Below are 26,223 nucleotides of genomic sequence, written 5' to 3'. Positions count from 1 at the left end.
TACCTACTCGCGTACTGACAGATATTACCCATTTTATTGTATATATTAGTTTTTTATATTATATTGTTTACTTGAAGAACCTTTGTTTAATTTCTCCGCTGACTAGCCGGCTACATTCTTTCAACCCCTTTTTGCCAAGAGTGGCACTGAAACTTAGTAGTTCATGTGCTCTGCCTACCCTTTTATGGGATACAGGCGTGTTTATATGTATGTCGTCACTACTTTTAAAAAAACTTGTATCTTCGCCTGTCAATGAAAAAAAAATTGTAGTAAGTATGTATGAAATGCATATAGACTTACTGCGTTTCAACTTTGGGGAGCAGCGTAAGATACGAGATTTTTTAAAAGTAGTGACGATGTATGTATGTAATATATTGTTCGGAAAAAACCGCAATAGTTTTCGAGATGATATTTCGATCATACAGACAGAAAGACGCGGTGGGGTATTGAGGTATAGTGATGAATTGATTATACTGATGGTGATGAGATGAATGATGAATCTGATGATAACCTTTTTTTTGTTTCTCACTGCACCCAGCTTGATGCATTTCTGTTTCGCCCCATGGTTGACTGGTAGAGAATGCCTAAAGGCATTAAGTCCGCCAATTGTACTTTTTTGTGTGCAATAAAGTTTAAATAAATAAATAATTAACCGGTTTAAAAATAATATCTACCAAAAAAAACGCGAAATCATATTTTATTCATTCTTTTTTTTCGTCGCTACGTATTGTGAAAGTGCTTAAAATGTACATAATTAAGTACAGGAAAGACAACCAACCATCTTCGTAGTCAATACTACCGTGTCCAATGCCCGTATTGCATGCTACATGCATGTACAAATCATTATTATACCATCGCGGGAAATGCATTATACGGTATAATGTTATTCGATTTATCTCAACTTACGATCGCGTCCATTAAAAAGACAATCAAGTAGAAAAGGACTTTCATCGCCTAATGACTTCCACGTTGTTATACTTGATATAGAGAGATCGCTGCGCACTACTTCGGTGGTAAATTGGGTATAACATTGAAATTATTGCTCTGCCGATGTGTTTTTATAACATGAAAAGAAAAGCATCGTAACACCGATTTCTATCCAATCATCAAAACGACTAGATGCGGGTGCAATTTCTCGTTAACGCGAAGTCGGTCTTCACTATTTTTTTCAATCGGCAATTGATTTCTTATGAGGTTTATTTTTATTTATTTTCCACGTTTCCGTCGATGCTCTAATTCCGATAACATTTTGAATTAATAATCTCTTCTATGGATTATTAATTTTGCTTCTACATTCATAAGTTTTAGAATAAGCACTGTCTTGTGAGCGTTTTGGGATCACCTGTAAGCCCGCAAGAGTTGTCATAAAATAAAATAAAAATAAATTTCTTTGATGCTAACTTCTATTTTGGACTTGGATTGCGTCAAGATTACAGACGTTAGCAAGGAACCTAACAGTCCTAACACATATCGTGGAATCAAAGCCATATTCAAATGCAAATGCAGTGAACGTAGCCACGGGCATTGTTGCCTTAATCGAGCCATTAGGACTTGGATAAACAATGACAGCGTAGACATTACCTTTGAACGATGAATGCAAAAACCGTGTGTAAGTGTAAACGACCTTTAATGATACTCGTACTTATACTATGACATCTGTAGTTGGTGAATACTGAATACGCAATGCATATTTCACTATCAATAATAAACGTATCTGCTAAATCCGCTTCATAAAATTAGGTTAGTTGAGGTACGGGTTAGCAGTTTAAATAACACATTGTTCATGGTAAATAATTCTCAGTACACGGTAACTTATTATTAATCTGTGGCAAATTCGCTACCCTACGACACTTTACCTTCTCGTAGCGCCCGTGCGCAGTCAAGACTTTGTCACTCTTTTGGGAGACCAAACAAGAATCCTCCCACTCAGAACAACTGACCTCCAGCGAAATTTTTCTGAATGTTGCAGAGTAGGTAGGTTCAGATCTATAACACCAATTAGGGTTAATCAATTCAATGACCAAATTTCTCTTTGCAACTCATTCTTACTACCAAATAGCTGTCTTACTATCCATATGCACATAGTTGACCATAACACGCGACCAGACACCGGCAGGTTTTGAGAACGCGCTGAGACAATACAACAACAACGGATTTCAGCTCCATTGTAATCATTGTTTACTAAATCGCATCCGTGCTGGTTCTTATGCAAACAATTCGATCGTTTAGAATTTAGATCGGAGGTTTACAAACTTGGCGCATCGACACTAAGGGGACCCGAGAGGATAATCCATGAATGACAAGGTGCAGGCCTGCATAAAAGTAGTAGTAGTAGTAGTAGTAAAACACTTTATTGTACCAGAAAATAATACAACACACAGTTAAAAGAGCTTATTACAAGTACAAAGGCGAACTTATCCCTTTAAGGGATATCTTCCAGTTAACCTTTGAGCAATTGAGGGAGAATTGGAGATGGTAGGCATACAATTACAGTACAAACGGCGCAGGAAACGGATTCTAGGTAATAATAAATTATAACTTACACTAACATGCAATATATGTACGAATAAATACATAATATACAACTATACAACTAGCAAAAAATATAAATATATACATATATAATATATAAATTAAATATATATTTACATAATAAAAACGACAACTACAAAACCGCATACATCTAATACCTTAGTCTTCATCAAAGAGCCAAAGCTTTTTTAGATTAGCCTTCAGCGACGCGACCGACTGACACTGTCGAAGAGATAAAGGCAAGGAGTTCCACAATTTAACTGCGTAGATTGTAAACGATTTATTATAGGCCCTATGTTTGTGGGGCGGGATACTCAAAGTGAGATTCACACTGGAACGGAGCCGGTGCCCACTGCCGTCAGCCAAGTATTTAAATCGTTCTGAAAGATAGGGAGGGGAAGAAGGGGGAAATAAAACATTATACAGGAGAGAAACCACATGCATGTCTCTACGGCGACGGATGGGCAGCCACTCGAGCTGGGCGCGGAAATGAGAGATGTGGTCAAATTTTCTTAAATTAAAAATGTATCTGATGCACACATTCTGCAAACGTAGTCACTTCTGTATTCAACATTCATTATGCCAATAGGGACGAAGGATTCTACGCCAGTTTTCCTGGCTGATGCTCCTTTGTCACATGTGTTTAAGTTGGTAGGAATTTTTATGCGATCCGTCGTCTAACGCATTAGGAAACACCCTCTTTCTTGGTCTACACCCGGACAATAATCTCTCCGTGGCATGTATCGTCGAGTCAAATGTCCAAAATATTATTTGACCTTCAGTTCTTCGAGTATTGAAACGTTAGTACGGTGCTGTATCCAAGATACTCGCAGCATTCGTCTTCTACACCACATTTCCAGTGCGTCAATCATCGAAAGGTATAAAAACACATAATATCGATATTTCTTTTGGCGCGGTATGGCCTCAGGTCATTTATTTTGTGTCCTAAAGGCCGTATATATATATATATATATATATATATATATATATATATATCATGTAAAAGATCAGTTATAAAAACAAAATTAATAGCAAGTTGTTAATAATTAACGCAGTATACTTAGATGTTGTGTAGGAGGTTCCCACACCTAAACGCACGTATGTAATAATTATACTCTCGTAAAAACTGGAGGTTCGTCCGCTTTGTTTGTTTTCCGACAGACAATTAATACTCGTCATTATACCCTTGCCGAAGAACAGGCTACAAAATGTATATTTATAGATGCAACAGTCCGATATTGTAGTGTTTCTTAATAACAATTTGCGTTGAAAAGTACAGTTCATTAGGACTGTTTTTAGAACTGTATCAATTTCCTGCTACTTTTCTTTTATGTTCGCCGAAAAAGAAGATCGAGTCGGAGGTGCTACTTAATCTCTTTACAAGTTTATTATGGAAAAGCCTTGTAATGATAGCCTATTTACTTACGATCATTAGGGAAATACCTATTAGAGAGAGAATAACTGACATGAATTTAATTCAGGAATTTTTGGAAAACTTGGATTCTTGATTGGATTATACAATTTTAATTCATTTGTTCCAGGTAACACGAATAATGTCCCTGTGAGCGATGGACACGCTGACATGGTTATCACTGGGGCTGCAGCTGGCGGCGCTCTGCTCCATCGTGGGCGCCCTGCTTTTGTACCTGCTGCGGAAGGTTCGCGTGGGAGAGGTGCTGCCAGCTGACAGCGCTAAGACTGTGCTGGTTACTAGTGTAGACACTGCGCTGGGACTGCAGGTGAGTGACAAGTTCACTTGACACTTGGCAGTTAGTGACGCTCTGTTCATTCGTGGGCGCCCTGCTATGGTACTTGCTGCGGAAGGTCCGCGTGGGAGAGGCGCTGCCAGCTGACAGCGCTAAGACTGTGCTGGTTACTAGTGTGGACACTGCGCTGGGACTGCAGGTGAGTCCTCTGACACTTCACATAATGTCACTGCTGCAACTAGTTGTCATCGTGGATGGGCTGTTACTGTACGTGTTGCAGAAAGACCGCATATATGGGAGAGGTGTTATCGGCAGATAGCGCCAAGACTGTGGTGGTTACTAGTGTGGACACCGCGCTGGGTTCGCAGGTGAGTCCTGTGACTCTCTTTCATCTTTCTCACTCACTTAGTCATTCTATACTCTTCTAAAAGCGTCTTTGGCAAGGATTTGCATTGCTATGCCAGTTCACAATCTAGTTCACAGACATCACCATCAGTTACTTATAAACTTGTATAATTATAATTTACCTGTTCCCATAGCATAGTTTTGCCGACATAATGTCTGCTAAATAAGATCGCAGTTTGCTGTGTTGCTAATTAGGATGCTCGTTGAATAAAAAGTAAAAACACGTCAAGTGCCATATGCATAATATGAATAATATGGTAAAGACCAATGCCAAGAAAGAAACAGGAAATATCAGTTACTTAAAGAGGTAAAAAAACAGATGGAATTTAAGCGTGAAGCATAAGCTTAACGAATAAATAAATAATCTGGAATCTGGTGAAGTAATTACGTACTTCTTCTTTCTATGTGTCTGTCATGGAAGTTGCTTTTTAGCTAACTTAATGAACGAATGTGAATTGGAGACAAATAAATATTATACGAATTATTTTCTTACGAACACATACTTTTACACACAAGCTTCTTGGCTAGTTGTTCAAATAATCGTTAAGAAAGCTGAGTAAATAATATTCTTCGTAATTTTTCCACTAACTGCTGACAGAAATAGAAATTTAATCACCTACCATTTACTTAACAAAATGAGTACTTAACTAGGCAGCGTTCATTATGCTGCTCAGCCTAGGTAAGTGGTTCGGACCATACGTGTCGCTATGCAAGGATTTCAATTAAGGAAATGAGCAGGAAATTGTAAGGCGACCGTTGTTACGGCAATATCAGAGATCGGTAAATGGGAAAGACTTCTGCTAGTTAGGTAAAAAGAGAGAAGCGATGGTGTAAGCACGCTACAGAACATTCTAGTGGCACATCGAGATAGGTATAATAATGTAATGTCACCCAATCAAGAGAAGGATTTCCAAAAGTAAAGTTATTTACATTTTATCTGCCATACTTCATCGAATTGGCTTTGTTTTATTGCGAATATTATTTTGGCTTTTTTAATTCATACATAGGTACGTAGCACTATCAATATGCCGTCTACTTTAATTGTGTTTTCTACTTTAATCGTCTACAATATACAATACCTAATATATTCATTTACAATTATATAAATGGGGTTAAAAGCGGTAATAGGCATTTTTTTCAAAACTCACTTTTTTGTAACATGGTTATTTTTTACGCGATTCTTTTCTCGATCCTGTAGCCCCCATGATAAAAGAAAAAAAAATGTCCCAAAATTTCCATACATTTTCAAACCTTCTATTCCGTTACCGCCATACAAAATGTATGAAAAAATGGTAACGGAATGGGAAAAAAACCTTATGACATTTTTTCTCCTATTAGGATTGAAATTCCAAATCCTATAGAATTGAAATTCCAAATCCAGTAAAAAAGTGGGGTGGACAACTTTAAAAAAAATGGCTACTATAAGCGTTGCTGGCACATAAAACCAAATCTCGGCGCCTACATAAGGATGTAATAAGGACTTTTACCTATAGACTAGTCATTGGTAATCTTCATATTTTATATGTCTTCCAACATCATAACGACATCGAGGTGCTACAAAGGCACTAAAATTAGGCTCGTAACATTTACAAGGCTGGTAACGCCTGTTCAAGAACTGCTCTAGTAGAAAGTGTTCCTTAAATGTTGTGTTAAAAGGCAATTATTGCTTCACTGTGTAGCGACAACAAGCCAATAGGCTACTTGACCCTTTTTTAAAGTCCGTCTTATATGATTAAGTACTGTCCAATTAATAACCGAAATAAAATATTACCATATTTTATTATGACTTAAAAACAGCAAAAAATATTTTTAAAGTTTACTACGTAATCAGGCGAAAACAACACAGTCATGTTAATATATAGATTATCTGTGTGTGTGTGTCATTCTACTGGAAAACAAAATTTTCTGACTTTTTAAGTACCTATGAAGGTATAAAGTTCAATATGTCAGTGATTGTTTTGACATGCAGTAAGGTTCGAATTCGATGACGTCACATACATCGCTGACAGCGTTGTCGGTGATCAAAATAAATAAATAATTACACACATTTTTAATGGAAAAACGTAGTCATCATACACTTTTAATACCCAAAATCTATAAATATTGTTTTTTTTATGTCAAATACTACAGAAGACAGCCATTGATTGTGCCAAATTTGATATAAGTATGAGTCTATAGTAGCCTGTTCTGACGTACACTCTGACATAGAACAATATGTGAACGATGTCATTTAGTTATCGTTGTTCTCACTCATGCCATGCCAGTTTATCAAGCACTAGCAAACTGCATGATATTCGAATAGTTTAGACATCAGTAGGTGCGAATTGTCCTTCATACAGTTCATACCACTTGTAGTGTAGTAGGGTTACAAAATCTCCTACTTTGTGTTTGTTTTACGCATGTTTTGCCATTTGGGAATGCCATGCCATTTGCCAAAATACAGGGTAACCATAGTTTTCATTAGATGTTCCGGATAGACATCCTGATAGTTCCTATTATTACAGGTCGCAACTTACCTCAGCGGCCGGGGCTGGCGCGTGATCGCAGGCTGCCGGCAAGGAGGCCTCGGAGCCCGCCTAGCCGAGTCCTGGCTGCAAGCGCACGTGGCATCTACTCCTGAGGACCAGCCTCCACCGCGGCTAGCGACTGTGGAGTTAGATGTTGCCAGGGAAGACTTGCTGGAGGAAGCCGCGAGAGCTACGGCGCAGCATCTACCGGCCGGTGAACATGGTAAGAACTTAGTTACTTTAGCTGTGAAGTACTCATGGTTTCTACTAGTAGAATCTTGGTTGCAAGCTACTGCGGCCTCGATTCTTTGAAGATCAATCGCCATCGCGCCCGAGAACATGGTAATAACTTAATAAGAAGAATTGGTTACTTACTTACTTTAGTAACAAGAAGAATAAGTCGTGGTCCGCTTAGCATCCGTCAGCATGGGGCCTCAACTCCAGATGATCCACCATACGTCTTTCGCGCTATTTGAGTTGATTTTGACTAGGTATATAACGTGTTTGAGAACTTACCAGCCTCACCGAACCATCCATTTTCCTAAAGAAAAACATAGTCAGTTCAGTGAAATTTATATGGAATAGGTACCTAACAGACCTAGTTCAATATGTCACACCCGTTCACCAAAAAATACACTGATAATAAATTTGAGTATTGAAGACAATCAAAGTCAATTGGGGTAAAATGCAGATGTAGAGATGTAGTGCGAAGAGGGTTTCCTTCGTATTTTTCCGGAAAAGTTCGTACTTGTGATGCTAGTTCAGTCAATGTCAGTGCATCTTGTACTGAGACTGACTGAAATAGCATGACACGTTCGTACGTTTCCGTAACAATACGAAAGCAAATCTTTTCGCAATACATCTGTATCTATGTATATTGTACTAGCTTTGCCCGCAGCTTCGCTCGCGTTAGAAAGAGACAAAAAGTAGTATATGTCACTCTCCATCCCTTCAACTGTCTCCACTTAAAAAATCACGTCAATTCGTCGCTCCGTTTTGCCGTGAAAGACGGACAAACAAACAGGCACACACACTTTCCCATTTATAGTATTAGTATGGAAGTATGGATGTATCTACTTACTCAGGAAAGTAGGTAGATAGCTGCACCGCGACCATCGCTAAGGTTTTAGACACTCAAGTAAGCACAAGTCACGACACTTTTAACACTATGTTCGTTCCCATGAAAATTATACTGCTCGTTTTTTTCATGGCTTTTCACACCTTTTGCTACATTGTGACATTGACATTACATGTTTGTAGCTTAAAAAATAAAAACCTCTATTTTGCATGCCTTGCCTTGGCATAAGTAAGTAGAATAGCGAACACCAAAAAGATCTTACACTGTTGAGATTTGTGAGTGTGCACGGGAAAACGTCCCACATTGTCGATTGCTTTAAAACCGCTTTGTCAGTTTATTTATATAAAGATACAAGTAAATCTCGCCTTAATGGTAACCAACAAAGTGGTATGTTTTACTAAACACAGAGTATATTTGTAGACACTACTAGAAGACAAAATATATTTTTATTATAATGTTTACGACTTTACGTAAGTTACTTTTTATAAACCATCCATTCTCTGAATAGGTACCTAAAAGCTACTTAATGGCTCTACTCCGAAATAAGTCGTAATTAGGTAGCTGTAAGTAATTTAATACATAATACATAACGTAAGTGGCGCAACACCGCATTAAGTTACGAAAAACTAACGCACGATTACCTGCGGTTTAAGTTATTGAATGATTCAGTTCAATGATCTGGTAATTTATCTACAAATTCCATGAGAATGATAAAAATGCACAGTTTCTCAACCATTTTATTACATTTTTATGCCAAATTTTGTGTTTTTATTTTCGTTTATGTCAATAAAACAAGTTTACATTAGATATTTGATATTAGGTAGAGATAGGTAGTAAAAAAAACACAAAACAAAAATACAAAAAGAGTGCACTGCCCGGGAATCGAACCCGGGTCGCAAGAATGGGAATCTTGCATGATACCACTACACCAGCAGTGCTTGTTTAAATGGGGCGAAAATTAGCTTCACTATCAACACTGTAACTAAAAATTTAATTAAATCTTAGTAAAATTAAATGAACAGACCATTGAAATAAAATACTGATTGCAATTAACTACAAAAAGTTAAGAAAAATAAACAAATTGCATTACTTACAAAATTGAAATCGTATGGACATGAACACGTAACGCCATCTGTTGACGTCGCACAGCGATAAGTGATTGACAGCGGCCGGTGTAGGAGTTGCGCGGCAAGTTATCGCTACCCTAGCGAGCGTTCCAGTCGACTAGCAAGATAATTAGCTGGCGGATAGATGGCGCGCAACTTAGATTGCTTGCATAAATAATACCAAAGACATATTATACTCCGCAATACTCGATCCTCTTTGATAATACTTAAATATGATAAGTTATGAACTTATTTTACTCTGTTAAAAAAAAACATTTATTCTCGAAATAATTATTCTTGTTTTCTATGTATATAAAGATGTATTTATCTATATAAGAATGTATATTATCGTTGCCAAAGACATATATAACTCCGTCTAAGATAAAGTCTAAGAAAAAAACGTACCTCAGTACCATACAGAAAAAGGTACGGTGGCCTAGATGGCATCACACCTTTGGGGTACGCTCAGCTAAATAAATAAATATTATAGGACATTCTTACGCAGATTGACTGAGGCCCACGGTAAGCTCAAGAAGGCTTGTGTTGTGGGTACTCAGACAACGATATATATAATATATAAATACTTACTCGTATATACATAGAAAACATCCATGACTCAGGAACAAATATCTGTGCTGAACAAATAGCTAAGAATATGGGCCAAATTGTCAAAACCAAAGAGGATAGAGTTATATAGGTCTTTGGCCAAAACTAAGTTCGACAGTAGCTCTCTATAATACTCGATCCTCTTTGTCGTCGCCTAGTAGCATAAAACGTACGTGTAACGGAACGCGCACGAGCTTAACGCAGCTCCCGAGTGTTAATTTAAAATAATAGTAAACAGTGACCAAAACTGATAATAAGTGTGACAGTGACTCGGGAAATACAACGCAATAGTGAAATATATAAAAGTTCTAAACATACATCGAGTTTAAATATCATTTTTATCAAAAATAAAAGTGACAATGGACAGTATCGTAAATAACTACGGTACCGCTGAACAGATAGATTAGCGGTATATCTAACTGTCTCTGTCTTGCGCAGGAAGAATCGATATAGCTATACCGCTCACGCATAAATTGTTCGATTACCCTTACAAAAATGGCAATGAATTGCAAGATTTGTTATCTAGAAATAGATCAATTACAATTACTAAAATGCTTCGCATGCAAAGATAGCTATCATTATACCTGTTTAAACATCACATCGGCACAATTCATGGCAAGGAACCATTTAATCAAACAGTATTGGCGCTGTCCAGAGTGTGCAAATGTAACTCGTAGACGACTCGGCGACGAAACACCTGTTGGATCGCAATTATCGACTACAATCAATGACACCGTAATGTCGATTGATTTAATGGACGGCGAAGGCGATATATCGGGCGATACAGAATATACGGAACAGTCACACCACAATAACACAATTGACCAACAAAATCCTGTCTCCTTTAGTACTGCCGTTAACATGGATAGTCTGAGCCAGTTATTAAACAAAAAGCTACAGGAAAACAATCAAACCTTAATTTTGAGTTTGAAAAATACTATAAAGTTAGAAATAAACAGGGCGATTAACGATTTCAAGAAGGAATTCACACAAAAAATAACAGATATAAAAACAGAGCAGGACACGACCAGAATAAATATAGACAACATAAACAAACAAATCAGTATACTTGAAGCAAATAACCAGGACTTAAAACTACAATTACAGAAATTAGAAGAGCGCTTGACCTTGACCTCGTGCGGAAAGCCAGACACCGAAACCATTAACAAAAGTGACAACAATTTCAAAAAAATTGTGCTTTACGGGGTTGAAGAGCATTATAATGAGACATCCTACGACTTATATAGCCGCGTTTCAAACATCTTATATGACCTACTCGGAGTAAATGTTGATCCATACATTGAAGTTATATACAGGATTGGAAAAAAGGACGCCGGCGCCCACTTGTTGTAGAATTTATTAGCAGAAGGGTATCAAATTATCTGTTACAAAACTCAAAATATTTCAAAAATACTGGCATATCTATTCTCAACTATATGGATCAAAAAACACTCGAAGAAAGAAGGCACTTAAAGGAAACTATGTTAAACGCACGAAAATTAGGTAAACACGCCGTGATAAGAGGAAATAAGTTAGTTATAAACGGCCATGAATACGTTCCTCAGGCTACGTGTGCGCAGCCTACGAATGATAATACCATGAACTCGGAGACACCCTCAACTTCCAACCAGCAATTGCAAAACATAAACATGTCATCTACCTCAAGTATAAACAATGCTGATTTACAAGGACAAAACTCCATGCATTTGCATACACAGAACTATAAAAACAATTCAACTTTTTTTCGAAAATAATAACCTCATAAACATCAAAATATTATTCCAGAACATACAAAGCTTGAAAAACAAGTCACACATATTTGAAGCATTTGTCTGCAACAGCGATTTCCAAGTTATATGTCTAACTGAGACGTGGATATCACAGGACCAACGGGACCTCATTGAAATAAGCGGTTATGAGTTTGCATCAGCGTATTATCGACAGGAGCGGCGCGGAGGCGGTGTAGCGATTCTGACAAAAAAAGGACTGGACTATTGTGAAAGGACGGATATAAAGGAGTTGTCTCAAGAATATATGACAGAATTATGTGCAATAGAAATACCAAATTATAATGTATTGATAGTAAATATATATAGACCTAATAGAAATATATGTGTATTTTTTGATATTTTAACTAAAATTTTGTCAAAAATTAAATTAAAGGAGCAAAAAATGCGGCTGATTATTGGCGGAGATTTCAATATTAATATATTTATAGATTCATTAACATCACAGTTGCTATTAAATGAAATGTTTGAATGTAACCTACATCAAATTGTTAATAAACCTACTCGAGAAAATAGCATGTCTTCTACTTGTATTGACCTCATTTTTACAAATAAGTCAGACTATGAAATATTAGTTACAGAAAACGGACTCTCGGACCATAAAAGCGTTATTTATACATATCAAATGGAAAGAACAATATCAGAAAAAAGTTACGTTACATTAACCAGCGTTTATTTAACTGTAATAATATGGAAAGTTTTAGATTAGGTATTAAAAACATCGAATGGAATAACATATTATCCCCTAATAGTGATATAAACAGTAATTATAACAAATTTCATACCAAACTGCAAGAAAATTTAGAAATCCATATTCCTATAAAACAAATAAAAATAAAACCCATAAATAACAATAAAGCCTGGCTAACAAATGGCCTCCGTCGAGCATGTAAAAATAAACGTCTCTTAAGAATTCTAACTAACCACAGTAAAAGTGAAGTGATAAGAAACTATTACAAGAAATATAAAAATATACTTAAAAAATGTATAATTACTTCGAAAAAGTTGAATTATACTAAAATAATGCGCCGGTCAAAAAACAAAATCAAAACAATGTGGAGTATAATTAAAAATACAACAAATAAAAATACATCGCATCATAAAAACATATTACTAAAAATTGGAGATTCTGTATTAGAATCGCCCCACGATATTGTAAACACGCTTAATGAATATTTCGCATCGGTCGGTGAGTCACCGCCGGCCGACTGCACTGGTTCCGCCGCCGCCGCCGGCTCGAGCGCACCGACTGGCCGCTCAGTTATCACCCCTACCACTAACTCCATATTTATTACACAAGTGACTGAACGCGAAGTTAAAAACGTAATACAACAATTGAAAAATAAAGATAGCTACGGCATAGATGAGATCCCAACGAAACTTATAAAAATATGTGTACTGGAACTAATCACACCATTAACAATTTTAATAAACCAGTCTCTTAGAGAAGGAGTTTTTCCAGATATGCTTAAAATAGCAAAAATAATACCAATCCTTAAACCTGGAGGTGACAGTACAAACCCGTGTCAGTACAGACCTATAGCGCTTTTGCCATGCATGTCTAAAATATTTGAAAAGGTGATGTCGAACCGTGTTTATAAATTTTTCGAAAAATACTCGATTCTCGATAGTAACCAATTCGGGTTTAGAACAAATCGTTCCACAGTGTATGCAATATTTAGTTACATGCATGAAACTCTAAATTACATAAATAATAAAAAGTACGGAGTAGGACTAATGCTAGATATGACTAAAGCCTACGACCGTGTGTCCCACGTAATCCTGCTGAAAAAATTATACGGCATGGGAATACGCGGAATCGCGCATGAATGGTTCAAATCATATCTAGAAAACCGCAAGCAATATGTACAGCTAGAACATATCGATAACACTACAGGAGAAACGCATACAATCACTTCGCGAATGAGACCTACCTCATGTTCCATACCTCAAGGGAGTGTGATCGGATGCCTGTTATTTTTAGCTTACATAAACGACTTACCTAAAATTATTAATACTAAATGCGTTATGTTTGCAGACGACGTTTCGATACTATTAAGCTGTTCGGATAGTGCGGAATGCAACATGCGCCTACTAGAAACCATTGGCACGGTTACCGCCTGGCTACACGAACACAACTTAGACATAAATCTTACAAAGACAAAAGTTATCCAATTCAAACCAAGTCAGAAAAAACCGTTGCACCTTAAATTAGACATTAACGATAGCCCGATCGAAGAAGTAAGTGAGTTTAAATTATTAGGTATAAAATTAGACTCTGGCATAAATTGGAAATCGCACATCCAAATTATCAAATCAAAACTGGCAAAATTTGTATATGCCCTAAGTGTTCTAAAAATAAATACAAATTTAGAATCTGCTTTGACGGCTTATTACGCGTACGCGCACGCATGGCTAAACTACGGCGTAATTCTGTGGGGTGCGAGCACCGATGCTCACCAACTCTTTCTCATGCAAAAAAAGTGTGTACGCATTCTGACTAATACACGAATTCCAAATAGTTGTCGACAGCATTTTATAAACCTTAAAATACTAACACTACCGTCTATGTATATTATGGAGACAGCAGTATTTTTCAAGTCCCATCCATATTTATTTGACGGAACGGAAGTGTATAAACCTGAAAGTAGAAGGAAAAATCAAATTATATTACCGCCTAGCAAACTTGCAATAGTCAAAAACGGTCCTTTCTATCGATGTGTCCAAATAATGAACAAGATTCCCCAAACTGTTAAACAAATTAGTGATGTTAGGGTATTTAAAAATAAATTAAAAAGTATACTTATTGAGAAATGTTACTACACTATAGACGAATTTATTGAGGATCAATCTTTAGATAACATGACGTAAAAATAATGTTCTATTTAAATTGAATTAATAACAATGTATTTAAAAATTAAATTTATGTTACTATTTTGACGTTTACGACTAACATAACTATAATCGAATTGATCTTATGTTTAAATTTTGTTTAGATATATAACGATGCATTGTAATTCTGATGTACCTCATTTTAAAATGTATCATATATATTAATTAAGTTAGTGAATAAGTAACATATCCTATATTGTATGCCCTAGCAGGGTATCATGTACCTACTAAGACCTATGTAAGACCTTTATTGTACTGATGAACATGATAACAATGGATTAAATGAATATGAATATGAATAGCACCCATAGTACAAGATTAGCTTATTTTGATTTGTGTAAGGGGTCCCCTCAATATTTATTATATTTATACATATAAAGCCTTTTTGTCACAAATTATTGTATCTAAGTGCTTATACATCACTTTTATTTTCAATATTATTCTTTAATTTTGTTTACCTTTTGTTGAATAGGTTGGTACGTATTTACCCGCAGGCTAACCGGGCCAAGCACACACTGTTTAGTACCGTAGTGGTACCCCCTCAGTTTCTTTGCCCATCTTAACTATAATGTTTAGATTTTTTTTTTGTGAAAGGTATTTACTCTTGCTATCATAAGTATCTACATATTCTTATCTATCAAAATATGAGTTGTTTCATAAAAAGAAGAATGAAACAGCTCGGGTAAATAATTAACATAATATGTTTAGTGTAAATTTCAACTAGAACTGATATAATGTAACACTTTAAATTAAGAGAAAAAGGTTAAGCACGCGGCAATGCATAGAGATTTTGCAACTAATTATAAGAAAAAATGTATTTTTCATTTCTGCAATAAATTTGAATTTTTTTTTTAGGTATTTGGGCAGTAATCAACACCGCGGGCAGCAGCGGGCGCGGCGGCGCTTCATGCTGGGAGAGCGCGCTGCGAACGAACGTGCTGGGCGCATTGCGCGTCGCGCGAACATTCGCTCCGCTGCTCGCTGCCGCGGCGGTCGACCACCCTCACGCTGGCCGCTTGTTCTACATTGGTAAGCGCACAACTGTGTTATAAGGGGCCCCCCACATCTAACGTCTCGCGAGCGTAATAGCGTCGGGCTACCTGTATGGCAAAGCCTGACGCGGCTTCTTTTTCCATACAATTGGCCCGACGCTACGCTCGCGAGAGTCGCGAGACGCTAGATGTGAGGGGGCCCTAAGAGCATGGCTGCGAACGAACGTGCTCATCGCGCGAACATTCGCGCCGCGTTATAGGCTTGCTTAATCAAAATTAACCCCAAACATGTTAGCTTTTCCTTAAAGCAAAACTAACTTACCAAAATTTTTCTGCTAGCTTTAATCACTTACTTAGTGCCTCCTGATTGAATGATTAGTGTTTTTTCAATCGTTTTTGGTGTCGGGGCTATATTTGTACGTTTAAAGAAATCCCTAATAACTTCTTATAACCAAACTTATCGATAACCGGTATCTCCTATCCTTTCAGGCCTAACATCAGACACGGACTGCGAAAGCCTCTCGCGCGGCGACGACGGAGGCGCGGGCGCGGCCGCGGCCCGCTGGGGCGTGTGGGGTGCCGCCCGTGCCCTCAGGGCTGCACTAAAGGCCCAGGCGCTCCACGTAGTGCTTCTACATGCGCCGGACTTGTCAGCTGCCGAGATATACTCACCGCCGGCGCAGTTGACTGTTCCGAGCCAGCCGGCTAGGTAAATATTACTTATTTTCTAGACGTAAGATGTAACAGCAAGGCCGCCATGTGATGTGATAGCAAGCGCATCGTAAATAGCGCTCAGTATAATCGTTTATAATGTAGGTATAATAATTATGTACCCTTCATGACACTTCTATTCTACAATATAATATATCTCATAGTAGTCATATATGCATGTAATTGGTATATATTTTCTTATATTTTCCAGCCGGCCAGACACTCCGAGCTCGGACGTGAGCTCATCAACCACCTGCGCGGTCACCATGCCCGGCGAGGCCACCGAGTACAGCGCCAAGGTGCTCCCCACCACCGCGCTGAAGCTGCTGGAGGAGGCCCTCACCACCCCCGCGCCCAGAGACACCTACTACCTGAAGATGAAACACGACTCGTGGTTCACTAGGATGCCGTCGTTGCGGGTGCATTAGATCTTGTTTGTCTTGGTCTATCAATACCAATGGTCTTAACTACAAGTCCGACAAGTGGCAACAGTCATCCCTCTCAAATCAGTAACGGTACGACTAGGGTTGCAAATAGAAAAAAAAACAAATGTTTTTTTTTCAGAATTATGAAAAAAACCGAGCGCCATTGTTTTTTTTTCTAAATATGTTTTTTTTTCCAGATGAACAAATAATTCTATAATAACGGTTTTTCGTGAATTGTAACGTGTTTCAATAACAATAACATACATTTTAATTGGGTTAACATTCAGTACACAAACGTTTATTGGGGAATCCCCGATGCGGCGTGCAGCGTAGAGAGGCAGTGGTGTTGCCAACAGTAAATACCAACTACAGATTTCGTAAATGTTACATTTATAAGACCAGGGTGGCTAGCCGAATGGCACAATCGCTCACGAAATCGCTCACGAAACGAAGCGCTAGTAGATATCTATCTCTATCGCGCTTGCGTATTGGCGCGACAGAGCCAGCGGCGTATCGCTTTCGTTTGGCGTCGGAGAAATGCCATTCGGCTACGGGGCCAGAAATTAAAGTTATTTGATTAAATTCGTTTAATAGTTAACATTAAGTCAAAAAAACCGTATAAAAGTATTAACTGCTTTGCAAATTTTGAGATTTCATAGTTTAGAAAAAAAACATACTCCAGAAAAAAAACCGTTTTTTTTACAACCCTAGTTTGACAGTACAGTGTCGCCACTTTTTGTGCAAGTCGTGTCGTAAGTAGGCAGGTTTTACAAAATTCTTTGCGTTTCGAATTGAGGACATTGTGCCATGCCGAAAGTCTTTTAGGTGCCAAAAAATTGTTAGGATAGGCGCTGCAGATACGGCTGATAGGCAAAAATGTGGCTTCTTCGATATTTCCGACAAAGGCGTTTTTTGTTATTATTTATCTGTCTAAGTGCTTATGGGCTAAATTATCAAGGAATGTCAGAGTATGATGAGGATTCGTTTTAATCTCACCTTAATGGGCATTACTTACCTACTTTACTTTCAGTTGTACCTAAAGCTATCTTTTTACATACTGAAGGTATACTCGTAATATTAACAATAAAGTTATTTATGATAAGGACAGGAATAATTTCATTTATATTCGTAATTTTAAGTCTAACGGCATGTTCTAAAATGAATAAATGAGTAATGACGTATATAAAAATACGTGGCAACCGTTTGGTATTGATAAACTTAGACACTTTATCTTAAAAACTGTTTTCCCTTGATTAAATTGAGGTGAAGGTGCCAAATCAAATGTTTTCCAATAATCTACTTTCAGTTTATATACTCACTTAACTATAAGCGTCATATTACGTTTTAATTGTATCTTTCGTTAGTTTTTAATTTTATTCAACGACCTCGTTATCCCACATCGAAGGCACGGGATAGAGATGTAAAGTGCCAAATTTTCGCCTGAAAGGACTGACTTAATTTTGATAGTATTTCGACTTGAAATCTGATTACATTTAGACTGTATGTATGGAGTGGTCAGTCCCTTCAAACTATTACGATGCTGACGGAACAAAATCTGTCATACACGAAATGCTGAATGGTGTAAATAGCACAGACCGCTTTTATATTAAGTAATATTATCAGAGGCGTATTTAAAGGATTTAGCGCTCCGGGCCACATTTTCCGCTCAATTAAGTGACGATTAATTATATTATATAATTGAAGAAAAGACCTGATTTGCTGCTCATAAGTGCCTGATGCACTGATACGCCCCTGAATACAATCATACATAACATTTATTAACAATAGGTACTTGTCTACTCCATCACGAACATTTTGATATGTGCGATATGGTAAAAAAGCACCTTATTGCTAAAAGAAAAAAAGAATATAGAACAAGATTATATAAAAGCAGTCTTATAAATTTTTAATTGTAAATAGCTCGAGCTTTGTGCTATGCTTGTATACTTTGGTTTTGAATGAGTGCAGACTATTTTATGTTATCCAGTGAAATGAATCTATTGAATGAGAATACGGAATCTTTAGTCTTGTAAATTATAAAGTTTTTGTCCTTAATTGTACTCAATCATGCCGTCTAATCGTTAGTGCTGCTGATGGTTAATGTAAATAATGTTTGTATATTAAAAAAAACTTCTATTAAACGGACTTTTATTTAAAACATAGAATAGAACCCACACCTCAGAGTAACAATTGTAACATGTAGGTGAGCAATTCCCGTTTAGTTTGTACATTTGGATCACGTCTCCGATTTTGATAAAAATTGGTAGGTTGATAGAGTCCATGATGCAGAGCAAGATCCACTAGGTTTCCCAAAATGTCCTGTGTAGTTTGTATGAAACCTTCCTTTTTTGTTACCAGATTTCTATACATTTTTGGTAACAAAAAAGGAAAGTTTCATACAATCAACCTAGGACATTTTGGGAAACCTAGTGGATCTTGCTGAGCATCATGGACTCTATCAGTCTACCAATTTTTATCCAAATCGGAGACGTGATCCAAATGTACAAACTTAACGGGAATTGCTGAGGTATGCTACCCACTTTTTACCCAACAAAAGTTTCAAACATTTGTTGACTGAGTACCTACCAGGTTCCAAAAACAGAAAAACTCCACAGTATATTACCAAGGACGATATATACCAGGACTGACATAGTCATACAAAAAAGTATACCCCTGAAATGTATGGGCCTTTTAGGCTTAAAACTAGATGGCGCTGTTTCGCAGCCTGGAATACAACATTTTTGAGTGTTTTTATTTTTTTATAAGAACAAAATGACATGCTTCCTTATTTTAATATCATGTCATGATATATTATAACTTCAATACACATTTTGAAAAAAAAATTGTAGGCCTCATCAGTATAGTGCATAGGTGGCGCTAATAAATGGAGGTACCTACGATTCTTAGTACATATGAAGATGTCAATCATTATAAATCATCCTTGGTATTACGTTTAAGTACTACAAGTCTAACAACTAATCACAAGAAGGCTCAGAGACCTTCAAATTGTCGAACGCTACCCACAAATTATAATTCTGCAAGCACAACAAGAGCGCCCCAGCTCCCGTGATATCCTCCTTGTCAAGGAGGCTAGTGCACACCCAGAACTGCCGCGGGCCCTCGCCGCGTTGCTGCCAGTGGGCTGCCGTGCTGACAGCGAACCATGTACTGTCAGCACTCGATGTCGGCACGTAGTATATGGGCCCTTCCGTACCTTCGTATTTGAAGGAGATTAAGTCAATGTTGCGGACGCTGGAGAATAAAGAAAAACTGTTGTCAGATGTTTTATTAGAATATAGAAAACGAAAAGTTAAGGTCGATTCAGAAACCGGCGAAAAAAATGCACATCGGTCTTTAGAAACAGACAATTAACGTCACATAAGCAAGAAAGAGACAATGCTCTATTAAGATGAAAAACCGATGTGCAGTCATTATCGCCGGGTACTGTATGCCTATAGCCTCTTTCGCTATGTCATCATGAGAATTACATAGATGAAATGAATCCATTCCAGAGCTCAAAGAAATTACACAGTTAAAAAATAGGTCAAACGGCCAAAAACTAAAAACTCTTGAACCAGAGGTCTACTCTTGGCCATGTCGATCGTATATAAGCAGTAGCGATTAGTGCCTACTAAGACTAGCAAAATTTTTGAAATAGAAAAACTTACCCAAAGCTCTTACTGCACGTCGTAGTGAGAAACGTGCTTCGCGATCTTCCATACACATTTAACATGACTAGCTGTCGCGCTGCAAACGAAGAGTAGATACAACTCTTCACTCCCGACGGCCTAGCCACCAACACCGCTTCCACAGGGCCACTGCTACTATAATAGAACGATGTGTTACGAAGCCGAGGGATCTCCCCCGTTCTGGTTCTGTTCACTCGTATAAGAGAATATATGGATGGGCGTAGTCTGAAGGAAGAGAGAGTCTGCAAAGGCCTGGTGAAGTCCCATTCTGGGAGAAGATGAGTTAGTGCTTCAGGCGTGTATGAGTATGTGATGTTCGGTGCGATTTCTTTTATTCCTCGGGCGACCTTGTTCAGAGCGTCAAGATCCAGAGACACACAAGATATTAGGTGTCCGCTTTCTGCCTCGTGGTATGGAAACAAGGGGACTGAACCTGGAATGAAACGAAGATTTTAACGACAAAAAATAGAACACAAATAACAACCGCTTGTATCTGCACATAGGTAAGTTCAAGTATAGTCTACTAAACTTATCTATTTAATCCTATACAAATAAACAAAATAAAAAAAAAATAAGGCAAAACATCCAAGTTTTGAAACTACTGCACATCATTGGGCGTCAGATCATCCAGCGGGATACCCGAGTATGCGCGAAGTGGGCACCTGTATAATAATTATGCTCCATGGTTTGATCTTCGGTGCCGCCGTCGCATACTAATCAATACAATATACCTATTTACCTACATTCAATCTAAACCACCGGATTAGTCGAGATCGCATCTTGGCTTTGGTTAGGATAGGAACTGCGTAGGCTCGTTGTGGTCCTTGGTGGAGCAAACTTTCTCTAGAGTATTTGCCTTTGGAGTAAGACAATAATAATAAAAAACTTACTAAATCTCTGCGGGAACCCGGGCACAGTATGTGTTATCAGAAACCCGCCCTTTTCATCTGCTATAATGACCCCTCGCGCCGAAGACCCGGGGGCGCCGTGACGTGCCTGGAATATAATCATGGCTCTGCTACCGCGATCCTTGTGTGACGATCGCTTCTGTAAAAGACAATTAAATATTTAAATCATCATGGTGGCCACAACGTCACAATTGTTCATGTTCGTTAGAGTATGGTGGTCTTTCTCTGCCACTCTTTCATTTCAGTCCAGAAGAAAGATGCGTGGTCCCACCGCGAGCTAGACCATGATCTATCGGCTATAAAAACGAACAAAAGATAATCACTCCGGTGTAAATAAAAGAGACACGACGATGTTTAATAGTTACTCGCCCAGCAGTGAACTTTCAATATCGCCGTGTCTCTTTTATTTGCACGCGAGAGTTTATCTTTTGTTTGTTTTTATAGCCGATAGCTCACAGTTTACTAGCTCGCGGTGGGACCAGTGCCTAATACTTGGCTTTAATATAAATTCCAGCTATTTTACCTTATATTCTGGCATCAAAGTTTTACTCAGCATATCGGCCTCAGTGATGTCGTACAGCGACTGAATCCAGCGGCCCTCCGTATCCGGCGTTAAGAAGCTAAAGTTCAGCCCGCTTGGATGGACCACGCCTGCTGGAGGCTTGTATATATACCACCTAGTACACGAAAGCCTTTAGATGTAATGAAAATAGAAATCTAAAATGAAAAGGAGAAATCAAAATTGATAACACCGTCGTTTTTAACCCCCGACGCAAAAACGACGGGGTGTTATAAGTTTGACGCGTCTGTCTGTCTGTGTATGTCTGTGGCATTGTATCTCCCGAACGGATGACCCGATTTAGATTATTTTTTTTTTGTTTGAAAGTTGAGTTAGTCGTGAGTGTTCTTAGCCATGTTTCATGAAAATCGGTCCACTATGTATGTCGGGGGTTGTTTCAAAATTTTAATTATGTGGTTATTAATTTCTACTTTCTTTGCCAGACTGTACGTGTACAACTGTACATCCATAATTATGTTTACGCTTTGTGGTGCCCAGTAGGGCAATCGATCATGGTCGCGCGATAAATGATAAAACATCGGGCCGTCCCTATCGCACTTACAAATAGTGCGATAGGGACGGCCAGATGTTTTATCATTTATCGCGTGAGCATAATTGCCTGGCTGGTGTTTTTGCGAGTTCATATTTGCTACTTGCCACTCACGATTACTGGTTGAACTCTCCATAAACACATTGGTTTTAACAGGTCAAATGTGAAGGCCAAACACACTTCCACACACCCGTTTTGACCTTAAGCACAGTATAATAAAGAGTACTATCGTACAGTATGGCCACTCCCGCTCCCTGCTGAAAGTGCGCGCCGCCCACCCCCTCTCGGTTACCGCCTGTCAAAAACGCGTACAGTTGACCTGTCATATCTCACTCATACAAGCATGGTACGCGCTCACCTACACGAGCTTAGACTGTGTGTCCTAGGAACGCGCCTCTTTCATATATTTGATCGCCAGTGTCCGAGGTGTGCCTTAAGTGTCAACTTTCATGAGTAGGATCTAGTTTTAAAAGGAGACTAGACACTCTTTCAATCCACTGCTCTATTTTCTATACAGCGGTTTGTTCGACACCACGTTTAAACGGAACTTCTAGGTAGGAACAGAAAATACTTGGGGCACATCGAAACTCCGGTTTATATTAAACCGGTTTTCTACTGCCAAACTGGCCGTGCTAGTAGGATATGTTGTACAGTCGAGTTCATAATTTTTCACCGTATTGCAACGAGTTAAGGTGAAGAAATGTACACATATTTATAAACTCCACTGTAGTATGAATTAATTTATTTCTTACCAAGGGACCGGATTATCTCCATCGCTACAATGCTGACCAAAGTCACCTTTTTTAATAACGTATCCTTCGTAGCACTCCAATAAACTTCCGATCAAGAAAATCAATATAAAATCCATGTTGCGGTATACCTATTTACATATAGTCCAGCAACATGAGCATATTTAAATTTCAACTTTATAGAGGAATCAATCTATAACAATAAAATGTTATCGATAGGTATGCATTTTAATGATCGCACTATTCGCTAGCTCGACTGGTGCTGCCCTCATTCTGTCGGTTTTTCTATGTATTTTATGGAGTAAATAATTCGAAATTAGGATATTTTTAACCGCCGCCTCAAATATCTCAACGGAAGGTGGTTCTCAATTCGTCTGTTTTTTTTTAATGTTTGTTCCTCGATATCTCCGTCGTTACTGGACCGATTTTGAAAAATTTTTTTTGATTGAATGTATATGCATACAATTGATCCCATTTTTCTCAGAACCCAGTTCTGGAGATGGGATCCTGGAGAAATCGAGGGAACTCCTCAAATCTGAAAGGCACACATATGGTGATTTTTGCGTTTTTTAAGGAACAGCATGCATTTACGTACGGAACAGTGACATTTGGTGCAGTGTAACTGCTAATGATGGTCAAAACGGAACTCCTCAAATCTGAACGGCACGCTTATAGTGACTTTGGTATTTTTGTATAAGAACAGCATGCACTTATGTCCAGAACAGTGACATTTGGTGCAGTGGAACTGCTGATGATGGTCAGAACCGAACTCCTCAAATCTGAACGGCACACTTATAGTGACTTTGCTACTTTTATAAGAACAGCATGCACTTACGTCCAGAACAGTGACATTTGGTCCAGTGGAACTGCTGATGAAGATTAGAACGGAACTCCTTAAATCTAAACAGCACACTTATAGTAACTATGGTATTTTTATAAGAATAACATGCATTTAAGTTCAGAACAGTGACATTTATTCAGTTATGTTTGTTAAGAATATTGAGTTTTCAAGTCAAATTTTGTCAAGCTTCGATTTCTTATAATCGGATTCATGAGGAATTGAGGAAACTCCTCAAACCGTAACGGTATACGTATATTCATTTGTGTTGCCATCAAATAATTAAAGTATTAAAAGCAGTTTTAAAAAACCGGCCAAGTGCGAGTCGGGCTCGCGCACAAAGGGTTCCGTAGCAGCAAACCAAAATTACAGTTAAATCAACCTATCTCAAAAACTATAAGAGATACTTTGATCAAACCAAAAATCGTTGAAAGAGTTAATTAGCATGCATCACCTCTATTTTTTTTAGAATTTTATACCCCGTAGTTATAAAAATAGAGGGTGGGGGACATACTTTTTACGACTTTGAGAGCTGATATCTCAAAAACCGTTCACTTTAAGAAAAATGTTTTTTAGAAAACTTTATATCATTTTAAAAGACCTTTCCATTGATACCCCACACGGGTATGTACATCGAAAAAAAAAATTTTCATCCCTCAGTTACATGTATGGGGGCCCCACCCCCAATTCTTTTTTTTTACTATTTAGTGTCATAATTTTGTAGCGGTTCATACAACACATATTCCCATCAAATTTCATCACTGTAGTACTTATAGTTTCCGAGTAAATCGGCTGTGACAGACGGACAGACGGACAGACGGACAGACGGACAGACGGACATGACGAAACTATAAGGGTTCCGTTTTTGCCATTTTGGCTACGGAACCCTAAAAATACCTACACATTTCTACATAATCCAACATTCGCAAGTAGTTTTCACCAGAACCCCAAAGGCGGCGGTTCTTTTTTTTTAATTATTAGTAAGACTTTTAATGTTTATTTGGATTCAAGTTGTAAGGTAAATATTTTTATATTAAAAGCAAGTTGCGTAAGCACTTATTTGCAAACATTCGAGATTAAAGTCTACTTGATGTCTCGCACTAGGTACATTTATTTATTTATGTATATGTGTATTTTATTCATATATATGTATTATACTAATATATATGTAGGTTTACTTATTGTATTTGTGTATATTTATTTTATAATAGTAGGTATCGACTTGTATTTAATCGTTATAATCTCATACTGGCTTTATAATCTTGTGCACCAAACTAACTATCTCTGTTTTGCCCAATGGTTGACTGGTAGAGAATGCCTTAAGGCGTTAAGTCCGCCATTTGTACTTTTTATTGATAATTTGTGCAATAAAGTTTAAATAAATAAATAAAAACCTAATATCTTGTACAACATTTTATTATCCTTAAAATAACTGTTAGTCTTATCAACTAATTTATAAATACATAAGTTGTAAACGATTCGTCAATAGACTTTAGGTACTGTGTAAGTGTAAAAGGTTAATAATTAACAGTTTGTTAAGTACCTACTGCGTAAGACTCGTAAGGGATTCACAATAATCACATTGAGCATTTTTTTCAGTTTTCTATAAGATCAATACGGGTAAGTATGTCGTAAGGGGAAATGTGTCTGGCCAAAGACATATATAACTCCGTATAGACAGATAAAGTCTAAGAAAAAAACGTACCTCAGTACCATACAGAAAAAGGTACGGTGGCCTAGATGGCATTACACCTTTGGGGTACGCTCAGCTAGATGGCGCTAATATTAATATTTGACATTTTGACACATATCAAGCTAAGAATATGGGCCAAATTGTCAAAACTGAGGTTCAAAAGTTTTCAGCCTGTGTCAAGAGATGGCAGTCTATGCACTGTGATTACACATTTTACTTCGACAGTTAACTCTCTATAATACTCAATCCTCTTTGGTCTGGCCTTTATATTTAGCCTGTTTCAACCAATAATCAGTGTTTATTGAGAGTTCACACGTTTACCACTAATAGTGAGTAGCAACAAAGAGGATCGAGTATTATAGAGAGTTACTGTCAAAGTAAAACGTGTAATCAGTAATCACAGTGCAAAGACTGCCATCTTTAGGCACAAGCTTAAAACTTTTGAACCTCAGTTTTGACAATTTGGCCCATATTGTTAGCTTGATATGTG

General features: G+C 37.7%; 2 protein-coding genes and 1 non-coding gene across 3 annotated transcripts in view; 1 reads left to right on the top strand and 2 right to left on the bottom strand.

Annotated features, from left to right (window-relative positions):
* Nucleotides 1–17,150, top strand: part of LOC125235112 — a 96,173-nt gene extending 79,023 nt beyond the window's left edge. The window contains exons 2-6 of the mRNA XM_048141546.1: nucleotides 4,074–4,271; nucleotides 7,148–7,373; nucleotides 15,475–15,648; nucleotides 16,101–16,320; nucleotides 16,534–17,150. Coding sequence (XP_047997503.1) covers nucleotides 4,101–4,271; nucleotides 7,148–7,373; nucleotides 15,475–15,648; nucleotides 16,101–16,320; nucleotides 16,534–16,750 — 1,008 coding nt within the window. The 5' untranslated portion in view covers nucleotides 4,074–4,100 and the 3' untranslated portion in view covers nucleotides 16,751–17,150. The remainder of the gene's footprint in view (nucleotides 1–4,073; nucleotides 4,272–7,147; nucleotides 7,374–15,474; nucleotides 15,649–16,100; nucleotides 16,321–16,533) is intronic.
* On the bottom strand, nucleotides 9,096–9,166 carry Trnag-ccc. The gene has a single exon. It is a non-coding gene; the product is annotated as a tRNA-Gly (tRNA).
* Nucleotides 17,151–19,712: 2,562 nt separating the features above from the next.
* On the bottom strand, nucleotides 19,713–23,373 carry LOC125235111 (deoxyribonuclease-2-alpha-like). The gene is made up of 5 exons (XM_048141545.1): nucleotides 23,206–23,373; nucleotides 21,868–22,021; nucleotides 21,327–21,483; nucleotides 20,416–20,869; nucleotides 19,713–19,999 (listed from the first exon to the last, which is right to left on the bottom strand). The coding sequence occupies exons 1-5, from the start codon at nucleotides 23,319–23,321 to the stop codon at nucleotides 19,723–19,725; spliced, it is 1,158 nt and encodes a 385-aa protein (XP_047997502.1). The 5' UTR covers nucleotides 23,322–23,373; the 3' UTR covers nucleotides 19,713–19,722.
* Between the last annotated feature and the right edge of the window lie 2,850 nt (nucleotides 23,374–26,223).

Source organism: Leguminivora glycinivorella, chromosome 17, assembly GCF_023078275.1.
Source record: "Leguminivora glycinivorella isolate SPB_JAAS2020 chromosome 17, LegGlyc_1.1, whole genome shotgun sequence".
NCBI lineage: Eukaryota > Metazoa > Arthropoda > Insecta > Lepidoptera > Tortricidae > Leguminivora > Leguminivora glycinivorella.
Note: the sequence above shows the minus strand (reverse complement) of the source record. Positions and strands in the feature narration are given on the sequence as shown.

Bases quoted from the DNA above. Each gene is read 5' to 3' on its own strand.
- LOC125235111 (XM_048141545.1), bottom strand. From the start codon at position 23,321: ATGGATTTTATATTGATTTTCTTGATCGGAAGTTTATTGGAGTGCTAC. The intron at 21,484-21,867 runs GTAAAATAGCTG...TGTCTTTTACAG, and splicing joins CTTTGATGCCAGAATATAAG to AAGCGATCGTCACACAAGGA. The intron at 20,870-21,326 runs GTAAGTTTTTTA...GTTTCATTCCAG, and splicing joins CGGGTTCCCGCAGAGATTTA to GTTCAGTCCCCTTGTTTCCA.